The sequence below is a fragment of the Lissotriton helveticus genome, chromosome 5_1 (assembly GCF_964261635.1).
Source record: "Lissotriton helveticus chromosome 5_1, aLisHel1.1, whole genome shotgun sequence".
NCBI lineage: Eukaryota > Metazoa > Chordata > Amphibia > Caudata > Salamandridae > Lissotriton > Lissotriton helveticus.
The window spans coordinates 1,672,168,799-1,672,192,379 of NC_136065.1; the positions used below are offsets into that span (position 1 = coordinate 1,672,168,799).

General features: G+C 44.6%; 1 protein-coding gene across 4 annotated transcripts in view; it reads right to left on the reverse strand.

Moving 5' to 3' along the window:
* ACIN1 (apoptotic chromatin condensation inducer 1) overlaps positions 1–23,581 on the reverse strand; it is a 1,432,530-nt gene that overhangs the window by 541,046 nt on the left and 867,903 nt on the right. For all 4 annotated transcript variants that reach the window (XR_013594955.1, XR_013594954.1, XM_078644895.1 and 1 more), the window contains exon 9: positions 1,651–1,772. Coding sequence is in view for 2 of the 4 variants with exons in the window: in XM_078644895.1 (XP_078501021.1) it covers positions 1,651–1,772 (122 nt within the window). In the remaining 2 variants the exon portion in view is untranslated. The remainder of the gene's footprint in view (positions 1–1,650; positions 1,773–23,581) is intronic.

Here is a 23,581-nt window from a genome sequence, read left to right on the forward strand (position 1 = left end):
CGCTGCTCTTCGTGGGGATGACTCTGGACCCCGGTAGGCCGCACTGCCTCGCTGTTTGCGGGGCTATCGGTACCTCCGTTGTATTCCTCACAGCCCCGGAGGGGTGTCGCGGGGCGTCACTTGTACTGTATGCTCCAGCTGCTCCTCAATTGTCGCGTATCTTCCATCTGCCGGCAGGCCGGTTATCTGCAGACTCACTCTGCCGTCCAGCCCTCACTTCTGCCCGGGCAGTTAAATACTCCAGGCCGGTGCTGCTTCAAAGTTCGTAGGCCCGCTTTGCCTCTTCGCTTCCGAACCAGTTCCCGACGTCGGATAACGACCGGGGTCGGATCAGTTGACGCCGATTGTACCCAGGTTTCGGGTTCTGCCACTTCAGGTGGGTCTGACACGGATAATTTTGTCGGATTTATGCAATGAGCCTCAATGCCCCGGGAGCTCTTCTGTTACGCAGCCGCCATGCTTGGCTGCTAGCCACCCCCCCGTGCCTGTCTATTTTTTAAATATTCCATCACTTTCCTCTGTCTAGGTTTAGACCTGAGACTATTCGCATTCAATGTGAGAATATCAATACTCGGAATTTTAGCCATGATGCTTCCTAAAATATTCTATTCCTTGCTTCGTTACTGCATTGTTGAATTTCTCTGCATAAAAGGTTCTGAGGACTTTTTTTGTTTTTTTTTATCCCTCTGCTCACCTTTCTGAAAACTGATTTACCTTGTGGGTTGGGATGAATCTGCAAACTCTCTGCTGTGTTACTGTAGATTTTTCTAAGCTCGAGTACAATCCACACCTCCTCCATTCTTCCTGTGTTGTTGTTGGTTACTTAGCAGTGGGGACCTATGCGGACTCTGTCTTACTCGAATATGCAAACTTTCCTTTACCAGTTCAATCCTGAGACCTTCAATTCAGGATTCTGGAAAACCCAGACACAAAGAAAGGATGGACTTCCCTGGGATTGAGGGAAGTGTTTGAACTTTGAAAGGGGCAGCCTCAGGTTCACTTTACTTTCCCGGTTTGGTCTCCAGGAGGAAAAGCGTCGCTGGCACCACTAAGCCGGTACTTTATATATATATCTTTGACTTTCGAAGACTTTCTCCACTAGTGTAAGCATGTTGCCAGTATTCTGGGTTGCTGTTCTCCTCCTAATAATAATGAGTGCAGTTTCACTCTGGTTCCAGGAAGATTGTCCCAGGCCTCCCCAGTGGATGCTGCTACACGCAGCCAGTCTTTTTGTTGCTGTAGAAAGTTTCTGCTTTAATGTTCAAGAGCAGCTTTGTGCTTGATAACCTTGATACGTGTTTCATAGATTCAGTAAACTTCTGAAGGGTAAGTCATGGTGGTAACATTCAATTAAAATTATATATTTGAAAAAACAAACACACAAATATATTCTTTGATATTCCTGGCATCCGCTACCATGTCTTTTCTGGCACTGCTATATTGGTAGAAACGTGTGCAGTATCTTATGTGGTCAAGAGAGGTCCCAATGGACACCTAGTGACAGCCTGAGGTACTGCACACTTTCCCGGCTTCATGCACATTAGAACAGTAAATGTTGCTGTACTCACAATAATATGCTGAATAGGTAAATACACATAAGGTTCCAAAGGCAGGACCGATTGCATTGCAAATGCTTGTTTAGCCACTTACCCTCCAGTATTCCTTGGTATAATGTCTGGGTCTGCAGCTGGTAGGTGCTCACATTGCACTTCTGGTAACATGCCATCACATTCTTGTCCATCCTCTTCAGATGCCCCCTTAGCATGGTTCCCCTGTTCAAAGAGAAAACAGAGCAGGTCACATTACTAGAGGGACACTAGTCGAGGATGCCTGTGTCATCTCCGACCATGTCCCAAAAGAGGCCCTGGCACAATGAAGGGGGACTGCTAACACTCCCATGGCTATTCCAAAAAGTGTGCCTGTGCCAAAACAGGAACATGGGAAACCTTGCTTTAGATCAAATGGAGGTACCTAAAAATCTAGAGCCACATTGGCACAGGGGAAATCTCCTAAAATTAAATAAGCCAAGGAGCACGGAACCCTTTCCCAAAACAGGGCATAAGCCAATGCAAGGAGACTCAAACACTCTCAACATTGAACTTAGATCAATGCAGGGAAACAAAAACTCTGGAAGGTTTGAGAAGGATGTTTGAGAGTTCATAGTAGTCAGAAAGGTTTGGGATGAGTCAAAGGTTTAACCCCTTGCATGCTTCGGACGGCCCCTCTGCCATCATACGTCAAGGTGGGCATTTGAAGAGGACGGCCAGGGCCGTCCGAATCCCGCCCACTATTTAAACCGGCCACAAACGGCGAAAATCCGCGCAGCATGCAATGGGTTAAAGGAGAATTTTTTATATTAAAAAAAATTTAATTAATTTATACATAAGAATATGAACATGACACTTGGTAATGTTGTATTAGCTGGAGAAAACCCCGTCATATAAATACCCATTTGTGCACATAAACAGTAATATTTACATGGTCTGATGTGTGAAATTATCTTGTGGAGAGGTATGCAAATGTTTTCATGACATTTCCTAGGATTTTAGTAGCAGGCATGACCTCTTTTATATATGCACCTGTAAGTACATAGCAACAGCAATTGTCTGATATACATATTTCTTGTGTTGTAATATACTTTTTTCTCCTTACATGAATTGATCTGCTTATAACAATGGTACACACACATACATATATAAAAACATATATACACCCACAAAGAGGTCCTTAGCTCCTTTTTTTTAATCACATATAGAGCAGACTGTTGCCACTGGGGAATTCTTATCTGATTCTTGTTTCTTCCCTGTCGGGGGTGCCACAGGGTTCATCAACATCTATGCTACCCCTCGGGTGAAACTTATTAGATAGCACAGTTTCTCAGTAGTTTCGTACATCGATGACACACAGATATTGGTGTCGATTCAAATTAAGCTTTATTCGGTACATACAAAATGTACATGAAAGCATACAATAATATAAGATAAAAGTACATTTGTATACAATTGTTTCAAGAATTATTTTTTGTGTTTAAAAATAAAGACCTTATCCTCTTATACAATACAAGGAAATTTTCCAGATGTACAAGATCCTTCCTGTGTTTAATGGCCAATAATATAAAACAAATTACTGCATTACAGATTAATACATTCTCCAATTTTCGAATATAATTAGAAGCAGCTTTGAAGGAATACAGACTATTTACTCTAAAAATAGGACGAAGAAAAGTTTTTCTAATACCTTTATAAAAATTACAGAAAAGTAAAAGGTGAAGGGTACTCCGTAAAGACCTACCATCACATGGGCGTTTTGGTAAGTTAGAGCACCACTTACCCCTCTTGGGGAATGCAAAAAAGGTAGTGGAGCGTATTCATCCTTAATCTAGTTAAGTAGAATCTGTGCTGAACGTTAGTTATAAAAATAAGATATGGCTGAATACCCGTTGATATTGGCCCTTCAAGATAAAAAGATATGCATGGTTTAGCGCTCGAGGCAGCATCCCTTAACAAAGCCCTGATATTGAGGAGCGTATTTTTTAGTTTCGTTTTACAGGTTTTGTATATCTTCAGGGCTCTTCAAATTTACAGCCAAACTACATTTGTTTAAAAGACCGCAAATATAGCTTAGCCATGTTATTTTCTTACAGTGGTCTTGGGACAGACAATCCAAAATAATATTCCTCGTAAAATGTGTCTCTTCCTTAGTCCAAAACGATGGCTCAGAGTTAAGGCGGCTATGCTAATCAGATCATGAATATATAATGTATCAGTCTCCCTATGTAATATGATAGTGGCTGAAGAGGTCGGTAAGCCTAACAATCTTATTATTATTTTCCAGGGTTTGTAACGGGTAGGTATCTGCCGAGCCCCAAAGGGCTCCCCGTAGCAACTCCCGGTAATGCACTTTACCCCATATAATGTTAGGATTTCCCGCACTGGTTTTGTACCGAAATTTGGGGAAAATCTAAAAATGGCCTTGAGTGATCTCCCGAATTTCAATTTACATACATTTATGTGTGAGTTCCATGTACCCTTGCTGTTAAAAAGAATCCCCAAATACAAAAAAGAAAAAGTCCTCTCTATTAGTATGCCATTGATGTAATGTGATTTATTCTTAGTATTCCTTTTCCCACATGACATAACTAAGGTTTTACTCAAATTAATTTTTAAGTGCTTTTCCATCATAAAATTTGTAGGCCGTTTGCTGTCCTAGAAATTAGGACAGCATCATCGGCATACAATAATAGTGGGGTGACCCGCTTACGGACCTTAGGGGCATCGACTCTTAAGTTCTGTAAAGTGAGAAAAGAAGAGGCGCGAGAGTGCAGCCCTGTCTTATCCCACGTGTGATACTAAAGAGCTTAGTGCATGCCCCATTTTTCCCGAAGTGTATCTTCGAGGTCAAACGTGCATAGATTTGTGATAAAAAAACAAATAATAACCTGTGGGGCGCCCATCCCTTCCAGCTTCTGCCATAACTTTGAATGATTTACCAAATCAAAGGCGCCTGACAAATCTGCAAAGCAAAGCTGAAGGGAGCCATCCCTTGCAAGGCTATATTTTCCTATTAGCAGCTCAAGGTTCAGACACTGCTCAATCGTTCTGATGCCCCTTCTGAAACCATACTGGGCTACAGATAAGACGTTTTTTACTTTTACCCAGTTCCAGTCTGGCCAACACCATTCTGCCCATTATCTTAGACGTTGAATCGAGGAGAGATATTGGGCGGTAACGACTTGCTCTGCTCCTATCAACCTTTTTTTAAATGGGGACTATCACACTCTCAGCCCAGGATGCAGGTATCACCCCATTAATTGTAGCATTAAAAAATTTGTGTAGGATGGGCACCCAAAAATCCATAATAAATGTAAAAACATCGATTAGGACCCCGTCTGGCCCTGCCGCTTTCCCATTAGCGCTATTCATAAGAGCTGTTCTGATCTCCTCATAACTTATACTTTCTAGTTTGATATTGTTTAATGCGATAGTACTATTTTTCTCAACTGTTGTAGTGCACTGGTGTGTTGCATTAAAAATAGCTTCAAAATGGGTTACCCACTCTTCCGGAGTCACTACTGTATCGACTTTGACAGACTGGACATCCTTAAAGAGTGGCTGATCCAAGGTTTTCCAAAAAAGTGTTGAGTCTTTGGTGCTGGCAGCTTTAATCAAATTATCCCACGCGTTATCTCTAATCTCCATTTTCCTTTGATTTAAAGCTTGTTTGTATAGTTTCTTCAGAGCACTATTATCTTCCCTATTCCGGTGGGAAGCTTTTAAAGCTAACTTTAAATCCCTGTTTGCGTTTCAAATCATCGGCAAGTGCAACCGAGATATTTAAAAAGGCCATATCTATGTCAGTGCTACTGGAAGAATTATCTAAACAGGTTACCATATGATGGTTATTTTTTTGGACTATTCTTTCTGAAAAAACATTTGGATCAACTCCCGCCCATTTAATAGAAGTCCCATCTTCACCCTGTACCTTGACATCAGCGGCATGGATTCACGGTTCGGCTATTTTAAAAAGTGAAGATTTCAATGTTAATACCAAAGGGTGATGGTCACTTAGTAAGCTGGGGTGTTCACTACATTTAGATACAAGATGCCTACAATTCCGTGAAATAATAAAGTGATCGACGCCACAGCGTTCCTTCCCAGCTGAAGTCTCTTCCCCTGCACCTCGGAACGCAGGACCTCGCCGGACCCGCTACGCGGGTCCCGCAGCGCCCACTGACACCGGCATTAACATTTAGACCACTTGGGGCTGTGAAAGGATAACCGGCAGGGCTGCGAGCTACAGCAGGGACTCCGAGGACCAGGAGTCCCTGCGCGCCCTCAGGATCAGCTGGGCTGCTCTCCCTGCCGGCCCTGCCCGCCCGCTCTCTGACTCAAAAGGCGGCTTCACCGGCGGAAAAATGCACTCTGTGTAACTTCACGCTGATCGACGCCACAGCGTTCCTTCCCAGCTGAAGTCTCTTCCCCTGCACCTCGGAACGCAGGACCTCGCCGGACCCGCTACGCGGGTCCCGCAGCGCCCACTGACACCGGCATTAACATTTAGACCACTTGGGGCTGTGAAAGGATAACCGGCAGGGCTGCGAGCTACAGCAGGGACTCCGAGGACCAGGAGTCCCTGCGCGCCCTCAGGATCAGCTGGGCTGCTCTCCCTGCCGGCCCCGCCCGCCCGCTCTCTGACTCAAAAGGCGGCTTCACCGGCGGAAAAATGCACTCTGTGTAACTTCACGCTGATCGACGCCACAGCGTTCCTTCCCAGCTGAAGTCTCTTCCCCTGCACCTCGGAACGCAGGACCTCGCCGGACCCGCTACGCGGGTCCCGCAGCGCCCACTGACACCGGCATTAACGTTTAGACCACTTGGGGCTGTGAAAGGATAACCGGCAGGGCTGCGAGCTACAGCAGGGACTCCGAGGACCAGGAGTCCCTGCGCGCCCTCAGGATCAGCTGGGCTGCTCTCCCTGCCGGCCCCGCCCGCCCGCTCTCTGACTCAAAAGGCGGCTTCACCGGCAGAAAAATGCACTCTGTGTAACTTCACGCTGATCGACGCCACAGCGTTCCTTCCCAGCTGAAGTCTCTTCCCCTGCACCTCGGAGCGCAGGACCTCGCCGGACCAGGAATCCCTGCGCGCCCTCAGGATCAGCTGGGCTGCTCTCCCTGCCGGCCCCGCCCACCCGCTAGCCATCCTATCAGCTAGGTAGTTATTTAAAGGAGGCGTAGATCCCGCTGCGCGGGAGAGCGCCGGGAGAAGCCCGGGACAAGGGCGGGACCGTCTGTGGCCGTCCGGGGCCGACAGCGGCCGGCCCGGGCTCACTCTCTTTGCTCTTTGTTTTAGCAGATTGTAAGTTGGCCATCTTGAATTTTGTCGTATTGCTCTGGAAGTTGACCTCTCGGCATAACTGTACTTTATCAATCTTAGCGCCTTTTTTCCTTTCTTGTTAGTCATACTAGTGCTCCCCAATCCTGCCCCTTGCCTTATACGTCCTCACACGTCCTTAATGATGCCTTCCTCTGAGGTTACCCTAGTACCGGCCACACAAGGGTCCCCCTTGCTTGGTCCTTTGGATACATTTTTTGCCAAAATTAAGACGGAGGTAGACAGGGAGCTTACCTTGGCAGAGAAACGTGTGGGTCGGCGTCTCTCCATCGAAAAATTAAAACTAAAACCTCTTCAGCCCCCGGATACATCCACTACAACTTTATCGTCCCCCATCGATCTTACTACACCAATAGATCCTGTTAACACTTCGCTATCTATAGAAGGTATTCCCCTCATTTTCCAGACCAGTCCTCCTGTACAGAAGGACATTATTACTATTTCCGACTCTAATTGTTGCCAGGTACTTGATACCCAGATCATAGACCTGAGCACTCCTTGTGCGGAACCAGCACTCCTTTATGATACAGGCATACCTTCTCCCGTATTTACCCCAATTGGACCTGACCACCATACCAAGAGTACTTCCGAGGGCAAGCTGCTAATATCATCGCCAAGGGACTCCATTAAGAGCCCCAAAACCCCCACTGTTAAAATCCCCTTTGGCTCCCCACCAAGGAAGCGAAGAAGGAAGCTTATAGTTAAAAGGAGAACCGTTCCTTCCACTCAAGTCCCACATACTCCATTTACTATCCCGGACAAGGTAGGGACTGAAGATCCTGTGAAAGAGATGACCGCCAACTCAATCTCGGTACCCAGTTACGCAGGGCTACTGAATGATATTGACTGCCTCATTAAGGCGTTGATCCTTCCCCTCACTGAAAGGATCAAAAGATTAGGGGAGCATGTCGATAAAATCTTACTAGAACATAACGGAACATCTTGCCCCAAATCGAACGCCCCGACAGACTTACCACTACACACTAAAGTATCTAACCCACCCAAGATGGTGACCGGTATCCCTAAGGTATACGCACCTTCTATAGCTGGGCCATCAAAACCACCCAAGCATGGAGACCCCAATCTCAAAAATAGAAATAATAGTAATATCAATACAAATCTATTGGATAAATTCCCGCCCGCTGGAAAATCTCACATCACTATAAAGCCCCATTGTACGAATTTCAATAATAGTACTAATTCTAAAACCCCTCATAGTGTAACAAATAAATCTAATAGAAGACCAACGAATACCGTTGATCTACCTCCCGAGTGCATAAACTATGTGATAGCACTTACAGGAGTTCCGCCCTTGCCAGAAGGTAATCTTGAACATCAGGCCAATCTAAAAAACAAGGTCATCTATTGGTTGAGGAGAAATAGACCTCTCCCGCCACACTTAAATGGTGATATCGTCTCGGCCAGGCGTTGTCATTGGGTAGGTAGCAGACCCAAGGACATTGATGGTGATGTGATCTTAGTTAATTTCAAAGACCACAGATTGGTCACTCACATCAGTGACTGGTATCCTGGATCAGGAGAGGGGGGAATTTCATCCCACAACTTAAGCTATTTCTATCCCGAGGGTTTGCTGAGACAACCACCAGCCCGGTTAAAACTCTACCACTCTGATAGTTATGGTCGACTAAAAGCCCCTTGCGGGCCCAACATCCCTGGTTTTCATAAACACCTTACGGGCCACAACACCACCTTTCCCTACCCTTTACACACCTCTGCTTTAATCTTGCATAGCTCAATTGCCCCATATGGCATGGATGCTATGCGAACACCAAGGGGCCGGAATCATTATGACAATACCGATGATTTCTGGTTGCAGCCCAGTCAGGCACCTCCACCACTGAGAAATTTTCATAACCCCAGACGGCAATGGGGCGATCCAAATCATTACAACCCCAAAGATTTCTGGAATATACCCCTGTCAAACTTTTACCAGCCACTTTCAGGCTTAGATGACAATGAATGACTTCACAAACCGATTAATAAAGTTAAGCCTGCTGTAGGCCCGCAGTACAGACAGTGCGTATCGGCCCACTTCTTGTCATCTAGCCTGTCTAAAAAGCAGCCTAAGAGCCGTCAGGGTAGTTTGGTGGTGGGGACGGATTCTCCGGGTGAATCCTTGCTACCTGGCTCCACCCAATACTCGGCCCATTCGTCCACGCTCAATTGTTCCACTTCCAATCCTCCCATTCTTTCCCTTACCTGTATCACCCCAACTCAGCAAGCAGACTCATCCTGTGTGGATGCGGGCTGCCCACGTGGGGACATTAGCAACGTTCCCGTTTTCAACTCACTTCTTTCATGGAATGTTGCGGGGCTAGCAAGTAAAGTCCATAACAAAGCCTGGTTAGATGTTATTCACTCTCACGACATTATTTGTTTCCAAGAAACTTGGTGTTGTGAAGAAGTCCACCTTCTAGGTTACCAAACTTTTTACACCTCGGCCACGCTGTCAGCTCAGGGTCATAATAGGGGGGGCCTTTGTGTCTATGTCTCAACAACAGCAAATGTTAAGATCTACAAATTTATCTCCAATACCCACTTCCAAATTTTATCTTTTAAGTGGGGCATGTCAGAGAATATTGTACTGGTGAACTTTTACAATAATATATCTGATATTGAATTGGAATCCACCATGTCATATATGTCACGTCTGATTTTGCATTCTGTGGATCGCCTTAAGGGGGCAAAAATAATTTGGGCAGGGGACTTTAACTGTACAATTTGCCCACAGTCCGATTCTCCTTTGTGTGGTCTTGCAGATCATGGTGAGGAAATTCCAACTCATTTTGTTCACTCAAAGAGGGGGATGCTGTTAAATACTTTTGCTTTCAACTTTGATCTTGGTTTTGCCAACCAGATTTGTTCCGTACCCGTGCAGTTTGAGCCAACCTTCTTTGGCAGAGGTTGCAACTCAACTATTGATTTTATATTGATAACCACTGCCAATCTTGGGTTCTTGACCTCGTGGGTGGTTGGCAAGGATGTATTTAGCGACCATTACCCCCTTTCCATTGGCGTAAAAGTAAAAGAGCGAAATGTTAAAAATCCTACCCATTGCAGGTATCCTTATAGGGTAGAACTATCTAAAACTAATGGATACGTGGTGAAATGGGAGAAGATCGTCCCCAGCGTGTTTCTGAAAAAGCTAATCGCCAACTCTTTAAAGGATGTTAATGTTTGCCTTGAGGAAGACGCGGACCCCGCTTTAGTTATGTCATCCTTTGCCAATATACAATATCGGATTAAAAATTTGCTGACCCGGGCAGCTAACAATTACACACCCAGAGAAGGGTGGTTTGATGGGAAGTGTACGAAAGCTCTAAAAGCCCTTAAAAAAGTTTTGGCTACTAAACTGAGGGACCCCCACTTAATCCGCAGCGCTAGGCAAGCATATAAACGCGTCTTAAAAGAAAGAACCCTTGACTTAAAAAAGCAAGCTTGGGCCACATTAAGAGAAGCAGCCTCTCAGAAAAATACCACTAAATTTTGGAGATTGGTTAAATCTTTGTACCAACCAAATCATAGTGGAAACAAAATAGATCTGGCTATAACGGGCGACAGATGGCTCACACACTTCAGGCAATTATATAAGCACACAAAGCCTGCTGACGCCACCACCTCGATAGGGCTGACCCCAACGTCCACCCAAAATACAGAAATTAGGAGGGACACCCATTTCTCAGTCTGCCCTTTCCCGATTGATATTATTTTCTCAGTAAATGAGGTGCAGGATGCAATTTGGGACAGTGCAGCAGGCAAAGCACCAGGGCCGGATTGTACCCCGGTAGACGGGTACAAAGCTGAACCACACTTCTGGGCCCCTCTGCTTACAAATGTGCTGAACAAGGGCAATCAAAAGGGGTTCATCGAAACTTGGTCGGACGCAATAGTGGTCCCCATTTTTAAAAAGGGCAGGCGAGATGACCCGACCTGCTAAAGGCCTATATCTTTATTGGATGGCCTTATGAAACTAGCAGGGAGGATTATTTTGAAGAGGCTCCAGGAGTGGGAGGAAGAGCATAACGTTGTTTCACACTTCCAATATGGATTTAGGAAGGGCATAGGGACTGCTGAGCAGTGTCTAAACCTGGCGCTTTTATGTGCGAAATACACTCAGGCTAGAGATGGGTCACTTTTTATAACTTTTGTTGATTTAAGTTGTGCTTTTGACTGCGTGGACCATATCTTTTTATGGACAACAATGGCCGAGATGGGCATTGATGCACGCATAATTACCTTCATCAGAGAGTTATATCACAACTGTGGGGCAAGAGTAAGATACGGTAAGCAGGGCGAAAGCACTGATAAATTTGTCCTGTCAAGAGGGGTTAGACAGGGGTGCATTTTGGCCCCAAGGCTTTTTACTTATTATATAAATTCAGTGGGCCATTATCTCTCCCTTTTTCAAAACGATTACCCTACCGTGAAAGGATCACCGGCGCCAATTCTTTTGTACGCCGATGACGCGGCAATAATGTCCCGCACCCAAGTGGGACTGCAGAGGGCGGTGACTAAATTTGCAGGGTATATGCAGGATAGAGGACTAAAAGTGAACATTTCAAAAACATATACCATGCCATGCTCCAACAAGCGTAGGAGGGCGCCGTGTAATGTCTCCCTGGACAAACAGAATATAGCCACTGTAGATAAGTTCTGCTACTTGGGCATACTGTTTGACAGGCGATGCCGTTGGAAGCAGGCGATTGAAGCGAGGAAGCTGGCCTTCATTCGCACCATAGGCGCTTTACGCGCTTTTTCCAACAGAGTGGGAGGTAAACCCATTAAAGAGCTGGTGCAGATATACCGGGCGAAGTGTGTGTCCACAGCCACCTATGGGGCGGGACTTTGGGGCATTGAGAAGGATCAATCCTTGCAGGGCTGTGAGAATCAATTCATCAGTTATCTCCTAGGTGTTGCAAAAACCTCATCCTCATTCATGACGCACATAGAGATAGGAGTAAAACACCTGAGCGACATAATCAAGATGGCCCCAGTTCTCTTGTGGCACAAGGTATGGACCACAGGGGAAGCTAGTTTTAACAGAGACCTCTTGGAGGATTGCCTGGCCCTAGATGGGGTTGCAAGTTTCCGATGGCTGTCGTACGTAAAATCCTTACTTAATGAGCTGGGTCTCTCAGAATACTATGTAAAACCTAGAACCCTGGAGGGTATATCTAGACCAGCTCTCAAAAAAACACTAATCACCCATCTGGAAACTTTGAGATGGAATGCTGAAAAGAACAAACAAACCATCTTAAACTTTCAGGAAGTCACCCCCAATGAAGGCATGCAAATGTACCTAATTGTGGAGCCCAGCCCATATAACAGAATGCTTTTGTCCCGTCTTCGCCTTGGGACCTTCTTTCGCATGGCATCTGTACCGGAGATGAATTACTGGTCTACCTCCAAATTGCCCTGCACCTGTGATAACACCGCTCTGCAATCTAACTTGCATATAATGTTCTTTTGCACTTTCTATTCCTCCCCTAGAAAACTTTATCTAAAACCCCTTTTAAAACGGTGGGGTGTAAGAAATTGTAGGCTTGCCTTCTTTAGACTATCAAAACTTGAAGATGAGCATGTAATTTTTGCGGTATCTTGTTTTTTAAGATCTGTCATGTTGTTACGGAAAACCATGCGGTAAAACATTTTTGCCTGGGTCCTTTCATGTTCATTGTGTTAGACAGTACTAATTGCATTTTATATCACATTGTATTCGTATGAATTTTCCTTTTTAATAATTTGATTATCACAGCTGCTGTTTTTACCTGTTAATGTGTACGTAAATGTATATTAATTCTGATTATACTTTGATGTATGTGTTGTGCTTTTATGATTTTTTTAATGAAAATCGAATAAAGCTTATATAATAATAATAATAATAAAGTGATCAATACATGAGGATGACCTAGCTCCCTCAAATGATAGGTAATGCACCTTCCTTCTTGGACGCTCTCATGTGCGTCCTTCTCCATTATTTCCAAGTTATACTTGCACATAACATCATTTATAATTTCCCCATAATAATTATGTGGGAAATGTGAAGGGTTATCACCTATTTCATCCTCGTAACCGCATTGAATCCCTGATATAAGTTTACAGAGTTCTATATTGAAGTCTCCTGCCCAAATTAAAATACAATTGGTCCCTGCACTCTTTGTAAAATTGATCAACTCTTCATCTAATAGTGTAATGATCTCATGTTTTGAACCATTAAAAATATTTTTATAAAAATTAATCACTATAATATTCCTTTAACTGAAAAAAGTAAAAACTGAAAATGTTGCGCTTTAATATATGTTTTTTTGATATCAAGGTAGAGGATACTGATATTAATACTGCTAAACCTCCACTTGCTCTACCTGCCCTTGAAGGAATTGCATTGGTGGAAATCGTCCCATTAATGAAATAAAATGCTGTAAGACATGTTTATTGTATTAATACCAGGTCACACTTTTGTATACTTTTGAGCCAAGAGATGTCACAAACTTTACTCCTCACCCCTGCAACATTCCATGTCATGATATGTAGTGATTCCTGCAGTGTCTAGCTCTGAGAGTTAAAGTCAGCCACACTAATAGCCAGGGTCATTTCATTTCTAAAACCTTGTGTCTCAGTTTCTGCGAAAGTTACATTTTCACAAGTATTGCTGGTGATGTTAACAATCCCTTCACGCATTTGTGCCTGGTCGGTATAGACTGTTTCTTTCGAGATAATAAAATGGGCTCTTACAACATTAACATCTTGTACAACGGCTTTTTGGCATACATTATTTTGTTCTAGTCAGTCCACCTCACTGCACCTCCCAAGTGGTTCAAACCTATTTGGCATAGATGGTATATATAATGTGCTTGATTACTGGTGCTAGCTTGGGCTCGACCAAAGGGTGAATCTATTCTGGATCTGTAAAAATATCCCAGGGGTAATGCAACAATATTTTCTTCATTATGATTAAATTGCCGGTCCTGGTTGGCTGTGACCTCTTCTAATAATGAGCCCACCACACACGGCCGACGAAAATTTACAATTACACAATCACCCACACACATTTTAACAGATTTGTCCACCCAGTTAACTCTTCTACCATGATGATTTCATGTAAAAGACACCTAACACTACAAGTCGTATTCACGGTAAACCAATGAATCACCCTATTTGTCAAGGAGTCCCAAGTTTCAATAGAGTTTTCAGACATGTAGGTACATTTTTTAGGACAATCACATATGAGTAGCCTGTGGGGGTAAATTTAAAGTGACGTCCTGTTGCCTTTCAATTTGGTCTTGGCCTTCGTTCTTCCTGTTACCATTCCCTATAGCACCCCCAGGATTTTGTGTGGGTAAAACATGTACTTCCTTCCCATATGTATCGATAGGTGGCATGGCAGTAGCCCTTTCTTGATTATTCATACTGTTCGTATTTTTTGGACCAACATATGCATCACTTGTATTATATAATTTTATATTCTGTGGTGTGTTTGATACAGGAGGCCCCTGAAGGGCAGTAACCAATTCAATAACTTTGCAATGTCCTTTTGCACAGTTTTTATTTCAGTCAAGAACCGCCTCTCGATGGTATCAATCTTCCCATGCAATTTTTATAAAAGAATGTCTATAGCATGTTTATCCTTAGGTGAATCTACGGGCTTGAATACTTGTCCGGTGACGGCTGTTTTTGTAGATTTTCCCTTTTTTTTAATTTAGTTTCAAATGTGTTTTATTGATTTTTTAGTAGACGTAGAAGAAGACGTCGTGACAGATCGTAAAGGCATTAGGCATATACAGCGGACGGGACAGACAAGCATGTCTTCCCTGACATTGAGTAATAAAGCGGGGCACATATGCCAAAGACATATTACGACATCATGGATGCAAATGTCCAGCGTTGCAAAAAGGTAAAAGAAGAAAGACAACAATAACCAAATCCCCCATTCAACCCAACCCCGGTCCCCCCTCCCCCACTCCAACCAGTGTGCCATGTAGTATCAAAAGGTCCGTCAACGGGCCAGTGAGGATCAGTGTAAGTGTCCGAGAGATCACTCTGTCTCCTGATGCTAAGCTTTGTTTAGATGTTTTTGCTGGTGGCGAGTCTGATTCTGGTGTGTCTGAGACAGTAGTAATTTCGAGAGGAATAGTTGACACACTGGGCCCTAGTTTAATCGATTGATCAGATTTAGTATTCTTAGGGGTGTTGTTCTTGTTACTGCTATTTGACGGTTCCTGGGGGGTAATGTCGGGACTGTGAGAGTTATTATGATCATGCACTTCCTCCACAGACTTAGCCCCCCGTTGAGCAGCATCTAGAGCAGTCTTAGCAGCTGCCAGCTGTTCTTCCACTTACACCATCTCATCGTTTCTTATGCCCATAGCACTTTTCAAATAGTTAGGGATCGGTGCGGTATTTTCCACAGCCTTTTTTTTACATGTTGCTAATTTCCTCTTCCCCATTTTCAAACAGCACCACAAGTTTCATACGGCAAAGCGACAATAAATGGTTATCGTTGTTCAGCTTACCCACTTCCGTAGATCAGCACTTTCTGCAACTGTAGTAATAAAAAATCGGTCTCGAATGGGCACAAACGGGCCCGCCCTTGGCCCGTGCTTTGCCCGGGCGTGTCCCACGCCGCAGGAGCCCCATCAGTGATTTAAAGCACTGTCTTGCGCGCTGTGGGTGAGGGCGGCTGCGCAACGGCGCTGAGGGCCGCTGGGAGGTGTAGTTCCTCGGGCCTTCCGGTCCCGGTCTGGTACCTTCTCTTGGCTCAGCCTCCAAACAGGGCCGGTAACAACAGTTGCAGTATCAGGATATTGGTGTCAATTTCAACAGATGTCGATGCTACACAGTCCTGCCAAGCATCACGCATCAGGTGTGATGCTCACGCATTTCAGTACGGTGATCCGCATCACCGCACTGAAATGCATTGTTACGCATTTTCGTCACCTGCCAGTGCGCGCCACCAGCAGCACTTGTGCACCGCCCTGCTGCTCCCAAGAGACATGCTGCTTTGCTGCCGGAGTTCCTAAATAGTTAAATCCATCTGCTCTCAGCTCTGGCGTTGCTGGGAGCGCTACAATGTATCAAATATTTGCCTTGCCTTTGTCTTTGTCACAACAATGCTCAATATTCTGTCTGCGGAACCGCCACGGTACGGCTTTAACACAGTCGACTCACTCACTGCCGCCAATTAGGGGGGGGGGGCGTGTCCTGTCAGCAGCAGTTAATGGTACTGCTGTCATTCACACTGTGGCACACCAAGGGGGCCGGTATTAATATCCGGATGTGCAGGTAGAGTGCCGTCACGTCCGGAGGAAAAGGAAGTTGGCAGAAGCGGTGGGGGACTCGACTCATGTCAACGAGGCTCGAGTCTTGCTTCTCTCATTTCCTATTACCATCCCTTCCTTTCTACTCCCCAGGTAGTAATTGCACTTAAGCAGCAAGTATGAAAATTGTTCCCTTGTTGTGTCCTAGACATCGTCAGACCCCAGAAGGCCGGCCTCGGCTCGCTGCTGTCAGGACGCTATCTGGATTATAAAAGACAGGCTCTAAACCGCCTACCTTGTGCAGGAACCAGTGTTCACCTCTGTATCAATTTCTAACAGCTCTGCTCCTGCTCTTTAAAATGGAAATGATATGGGACATTGTGTTTGAAAGAAATACCTGGATAGTAAAAAAAAAAAACAACAGCTCTCTCAATGGCCGCCCGCCGCGCAAGAGCATGCAGATCCGTCACATCGATTCGCGGCCGGCGGGCGCAAACACTTGACAGTACTGCGGCTCAGCTGGCCAGCGGCGCCGGGGGCAGGGACGAGTCTGTGGCCAGCAGCCCTGCTGCCCTAGATGAAGAAGAACAGGCTGCAGAGTCAGTGCATCGATGCAGAAACAGTGCATTAGTCAACTCTACAAGTAAGTACTGAAGTCGGTGACATTTTCAGGTTAGTACGTGCTTGGAAAATGGTACCAAGATAAAAGTCACAGCAACTCAAGTATTTCAACCTGAGGGACCTTATAGTCAAGGGGTCACTCCCGACTTCAGCGGGACCCTGCATGATCAGGTGGGACTGGGAGCTTAATTTCATCAGTAGCGGGTGCGTGTGCAGCCAGTCAGCTGCTCAGCTCTGTGAGTTTCATCTAGGGCACCAGACCACTGTAGTGGGTATTATCTTCAGGGTCTGTGCGTGACCTTTAACAGGGGTGCTCTGCAGCAGTTTCAAGAAGTTCTTGGAGTTTCTTGTTGCTCAAATGGCTGTAATTTCTGATATTTAGAAGTTTTCCTCGTCTTCATTGCATGATTTTTGCTCCCGAGAAAGTGTCACTCATAGTCGTTGAAATGTCACTCATAATTTCTCTCAAATTTTTAAAATGTCACACATGGCAATCTGAAACCTTGGAAGCTATGGCTACAGCCAACAAATTAAATTTTTTTTTTGCCCAGAAGCAGTCTGGATGCAGGATAACTGCCTTAAGTTAAACACTGAGAAAACGGGGGTGATCCTTTTTGGCCATAACATCCCTTATTGGAACACTTTATGGTGACCTTCTAATTTTGGTCCCCTTCAATCACCAGTTCGGAAAGTGAAGAACCTAGGGATGCTCTTTGATACAGAGCTCTGTTTCTCTGACCAAATCATATCACCTCTTCCTATTTCCCTTTTCTGACAGTATTGAATAAAGTTCTTCCTTTCATTTCAAAGTCATTGTAGCCTTGGTTTTCAGTAAAATTGACTATGCAATGTTTTGTATTTGGGAATTCAGAAGCAGTTAGAACAAAGCTTCAATCATTGCCTAGTGCAGCAGCTCGCACTCTTTTGAAGGTACCTAAATTCAGCTCTGTCTCAAAGAGCATTTTTGAGCTCCATTGGCTACCAGTTTGTGAGAGGATTACATTCAAGGCCTTGTGCATGTTCCATAGGGCCCTGCACAATACTGGCCCCCAGTACTTTCAGAGGCTCTTTTCTTGGTATAGCCCCATCGTAATCTTAGATCAGGAACAGCCAAATTAGTCTCTATTCCGAAGATAATGAAAATCAAGTGGGGAGGTAGAAGCTTCTTCTATTCAGCAGGTAAACTTTGGAATACTTTGTCTTTCATTCTGAAATGTGAACCAAGTTTGGTTCTTTTTAGGAAATTTTTGAAGACATTGATTTTTACTTCCGGTAAGAAGAAAATTCTCATATGCTTCTGTTTTAGGACGCTAGCGCCAAGACAGCTCACAATTCGTTCAGTTTAGAAGTTGTTTCCTTACACATACACACAAAAATAGACAGACAGAAGTGTGTGTATGTGTATCTGAATATATATACATATATACACATACACACATACTTACATACACACATACAATAAGGCAAATCCCCCTTCCATGAAAGAACTATAGTGGGCAGGAGTACAAGGGCTCACATCTCAATTCCATGACCTGGTTAACAACAACATTAAGGTCCAACGAGGTTACAGATGTTTTTTCTAGGAGGCTGTGACCAAACGTGGGTTAATTCAATTACTCAGGATAGATACAACTTTCCTTGTACTTTATTTAAAACAAAAGTAGTTTGTGTATAGAAGTGAAATTAAGTCACAGTCTTGTCCTTAATAGCGGCTTCCTCTTTTTCAGGTCCTTCAGAGATCCTCTCCGCCAGTAGCCTCGACAGAAGTAAAGAAAAGAAATCGATAAGTATCTGCACTTATTCATTTTAACTTACTATGAGTGGATTAGTGGGGTGTTCTCTTTTCTACCTTTTGATGTAGAGTGCTCGTTAGCAAAATAAAGAATCAGTGTTATAAGAAGTAGATAGCACAAAAGAAACATTGACTGCACCTGTAGTGAGACGATTAGACTTCTGGGTTCTTGTAACTCTTTCCTTATCATTTTGGGATTTTTTTGCTCTATCTTTTCTTTTATTTGTTGTAATATTTTACCTCCCTGCCACCTTCTTTTTCGTTTTCTACACCTGTTCCCCCCCTTTTCCCCGACTATTTTAAGCTCCTTTGGTTCCTAACTAGGAACCGGGAACGCATCTGGTGGAACCACGTCCCTCCTGAGATGCAGCCGGGCTCCAGAGACAGCTGGCGGGTAGGAGACACCACTCCTGCCAGTGTTTTCCGCTCCTCGCTCAGGACGTCAGCTTCATCAGGAACTGGCTTGCTGCTTTGTTCCGCTGCTCCTCCGATTCCTCCGTCTTCTTCACGTTCCTCTCCCTGGAGACGTTGTTTCTTCGATTCTTGTACGCGTCCTCAGAGACGCTGTTCTTTCCTGTTTTCATCATCCGGATCGTGTGGAGAAACATGACTCTTCCCCTCTGCCTGACTTCCGGGGCAGGCACGGAAGAATGAGCCAGCCTTGGTCTCCTACACACTGGATTCTGCCTATTTTGTATTAAGGCTACCATGGTGGCAAAGTGTACCATGATATACATATATGATACGCCTGCTTTGTGTAGGTGTAGCAAGTAATGGATGAGGTCCTGTAGAGAGGCTGGTGAAGGCTGCTGTCTCTCGAAGCCAACAAAAGTCACACTTCTCTGCCCCTCTCCCCGTCCCACTTCAATCTCTTCATGGAGGCCCTCACAATCATCTTGAAAAAAGCTGGAGTGAGTTACCACCTTTACGCGGATGACACCCAAATCTATTTCAAAATCAAGTCCTCCGATGACATCCAACACCTCAATACCACTCTATCGGAGATCCATACGTTCAACGTCAAAGTCAATCACTTAAAGCTCAACCCAGATAAAACGGAACTGATCCTATTCTCTCCAAAAAGCAACCATCGTCCTATCCAAGAGTGGCTCAAGAATCTGATTGCACTAAACTGCACCCTCGTTCTACCAGACTCAGTTAAGTCTCTAGGCATCACCCTTGACAAGAACCTATCAATGGAGGCCCACATCAAAAACTCTGCAAAAAGTGCTATTTTCTCTCTTAAACACCTCAAGAAATTGAAACCTTTTCTTCCCCATGATGACCTCATCAATCCTTGGGTCTCTCTAAAATCAACTACGGGAACGCCATCCTTACAGGGACTCCTAAAGCTCACCTAGCCCCTCTAAGGGCAGTGCTGAACATGGCCGCTCGTCTTGTATCTGGAGTAAAAAGATTTGAACACATCACTCCAGCTCTCAACTCCCTGAAATGGCTTCCCATGGAAGGGAGATGTATTTACAAGCTGGCCAGCATCACACACAAAACCCTCCACTCTCCAGCCCCCGACTACCTGAACAACAAACTGGTTAGAGCAGGCCAAGCCAGATCACTGAGAAGCTCCAACTCACTCCTTCTCATTCCGCCAAAAATGAAAAAGAAAACCACCCAATACCGATCGTTTTCTGGCAACGCTCCCAGGATATGGAACGCTCTCCCGGGAGTCCTCAGACGCAACCCCTCTTTCTCCTGCTTCAAAAGGGACCTCAAACTCCATCTCCTTAACAAATACATTCCTGAACAACGTCTAGTAACCTAGACCTCAATACTCCGAGTTGGCTCCCATTCAAGGATTGTTGCTGAATTGTTGAGGATGCTAATCACCTTGTTTTTCTTTTTTTTCTCCCCCTCCGTTGCACAGTTATTTATTGTTCATGCTGTATTCTTTATCCGTGGTTTGCTTACTTACTGTCAGCCTCCTAGGTAATGTAAGGCCCTTCTGTTTTTCACAATGTGTATGTGAAGCGCTCGGATACCTACGGGTCTAGCTAGCGCTATACAAAACTTTTAAAATAAAATTCTGTTCCATTTTGCCAAATAAAACGCTCTTCTAGTGGGCCTTACAATTAGCTTTCACCTCTCAGTAAGTTAAAGATATGCAGACTCTAAGACCTTTAGTGCCTAACGTCAAGATTCAGTGCCTTGGGGATTTGGATACTGCAGCTAGCCCTCAGGCGCAGCCCGTGCAGATAAGAGTGGTGGGTGGGCCCCGTTGGGGGGAGTCGATAGACAATGAGGGAAACTTAAAGTAACGAACACCACTTTTATTATTTAAGTTTACCTTGTCGTCTGTCAACTCAACCATCACCCCGCCCCACCACTCTTATCTGCACGGGCCCCACCTGCTGGCCCTGATGTTGCATTAGGAGGTCTGTGCAAACAGATAGTTTCTCATGGAGATGTATGGAAGTTCCCAAGGGCATTCAGAACAATGGCTATCTTGCTCAGATGGGTGCTAGGAGTATGAGCTTCATGGATGCTAGTCTCATTTTCTTCAGGACATATGCTATCATCAGCAGTGGAGAAAACACTGCTGTGAGGTTACATATGCCCAGGGAACAAACACTTCCATTTTACATGCTCACGTTTAAAGTTCACTTTTTTAAACAATTACTTTTAACACACATTTGCTTGCATGCCCCTTATGGAATAATGTTCTCAGAAAATGGTTTACTTACACTTCTTCGTATGCATGTTCTGTACAAGGACTAGTGGTTGTTTGTTTGTTGTTGTTGTTTAGCAACATCTCTAGGTGGGTAGAATCAACGATGAGAACCGTCTCAAAACAAATTGGTCCGGTTCATTGTGTAAACTACACAAAACCTTTGTTTAGGCAGAGGAGCTTGTTGATGGCTAGTCGAGGTCCCCAAATGCCGGAATTCTAGCCCAGCTGAATCCCATCACCATCCTGAGAGAGACTTAAACCTGTTCTACACCAAGACTGGCTACCATATGGCCCACACCTGCAGGTAAATAGGGAGACCTGGGAGACCTGCAGACCCTAAGCTTTTTAAGATAGGCAGCGTTAGGTAAGAGTACAATTATATCTACATTATATGAACGTCACAGAAGTGCAAGAGTTACGTGCACTCACCACCACATATTTTGTGTGCCTAACTGTATTAATGACAAGTGAAGTACTTTGACGTATTACTGGATTGCATTCACTTTACAAACTAGAGATTCGTAAACATGTGCACATTAATGCTTAGCCTAGCCATAATGAAGAAATGTAGTTTTCATAAATATTTGCTTATGCTTATGTTTTGTGGTATGTTGCACATATTTGAAAGTGGGTTACTTAATGTACACATTAACGCATTTACATTTATATTGCTGCATTTATTTTGAAATTATACGTGCAAAGGCTGCTTGTTAAGACTAGTTCAACAGTGTACAGATCTATCTGTTCCATTTTCCCACATAAACCCTTCTAGTGGGCTTGTGTGTTACCTTAAAAATGTATATTCACTTCTCAGGAAGTTTAAGATATCCAGATTCTAAGACCTCTGATGCCAAATAACAGGATTCAGTGCCATATAAATAAATATAAATATATATATACCTACTGGCAGTTGCCAGTATGTAGGTAGAGTTAGGACCTAGTTTCCTTAGGTAACATGTTTTTTATTTTGCCAATAACTTTGGCACCGTTTGACGAATCGTCTCAAATTTTTCAAAAATGAGTATGCCAGTCGGTTCAGCTCATGTTTTGAAAGTTTTGGGGTGTTTCGTCAAGTGGGGGGGCCAAGAAAAAGGTGAGGACCCAAAACATGTTTTCCCCATGTCATTTTTTATAGGGATTTTAGACACAACAACAGCCCAAACAGCTGGGCGGAATTACATCAAATTTGGCAGAATGGTAGTTTTTGGTCCAGAAAACGACTTTGTAGTGAATTGGCGTAAATCCTTTCAGTAATTTTTAAGATATTAATGAAAATCCAAATTTGAATATACAGAGATGCAAAAGGCTTTGCAAAACCTTCCGATCTCGTGCTGAGATCTGTTTGGCTGCCAACACTTCAACCAGGAAGTGTTGGCATCCATCTTGAAACTTGGTTTCAGCTGAGTCCCACAAAAAAACGTTAAAAAAAAAAAGAATAGGACTACCCTAACCCCTTAGCTCTGGAAATGGGGTCCCTCTGAGACCCTGCTAGGGCCAAAAATTGCTGCCAAAACGCGATGTAGCCCCGAATCCGCAGCAAAACTGTAAAAAAAAACAATTGCAGGAATTGTTTTTTTTAAAGGAGGGGGTCTACTGGGACCACCTCCCTAGGGTTAGAGAAACATTAATAGGTGGCCGCACGGATCCTCCCACGACCACCACCTCCCCAGGGCCAAATAACATCCACAAGTAAGTCCCCCACAGTGGGACTGCTCAGATCTCGGAGGCCCACCCCCTTTCTCAAACACTCTGCAAAGGCGCCTCCTGGAACACTTCTGGTTGGGGGACAAAGTCTCCTTGGTTGCTGAGGTTCATTGGGGCCAAGAAACCCTTTTGTTGCCATAAGTAAGTCCCCCACAGCAGGATTGTTCAGACCTCGTCGGAGCCCAGCACCCTTTCTCAACCACTGTGCAAAGGGGCCTCCTGGTGCACTGCTGGTTGGGGGATTAAGTTCCCTTGGTTGCTGACGGTCGTTGGGGTCCAAGAACCCCTATTGTTGCCACAAGTAAGTTCCCCACAGCTGGATTTCTGAGACTTTGTCAGGGCCCGCCCCTTTTTCAACTACTCTGCAAAGGGACCTCTTGGTGCACTATTGTTTGTGGGATGAAGTCCCCTTGGCTCATGAGGGTAGTTGGGGCCAAGAACCCATATTGTTGCCACTAGTAAGTCTCCCACAGTGGGATTACTCAGACCCTGTCGGAGGCCTCGCCGCCTTTCTCAACCACTCTTGAAAGGGGCATCCTGGTGCACTACTGGTTGAGGGGTGAAGTCTAGGGGTGTGCGCACCGGTAAACACGGCTCCACTGGCGATTGATGG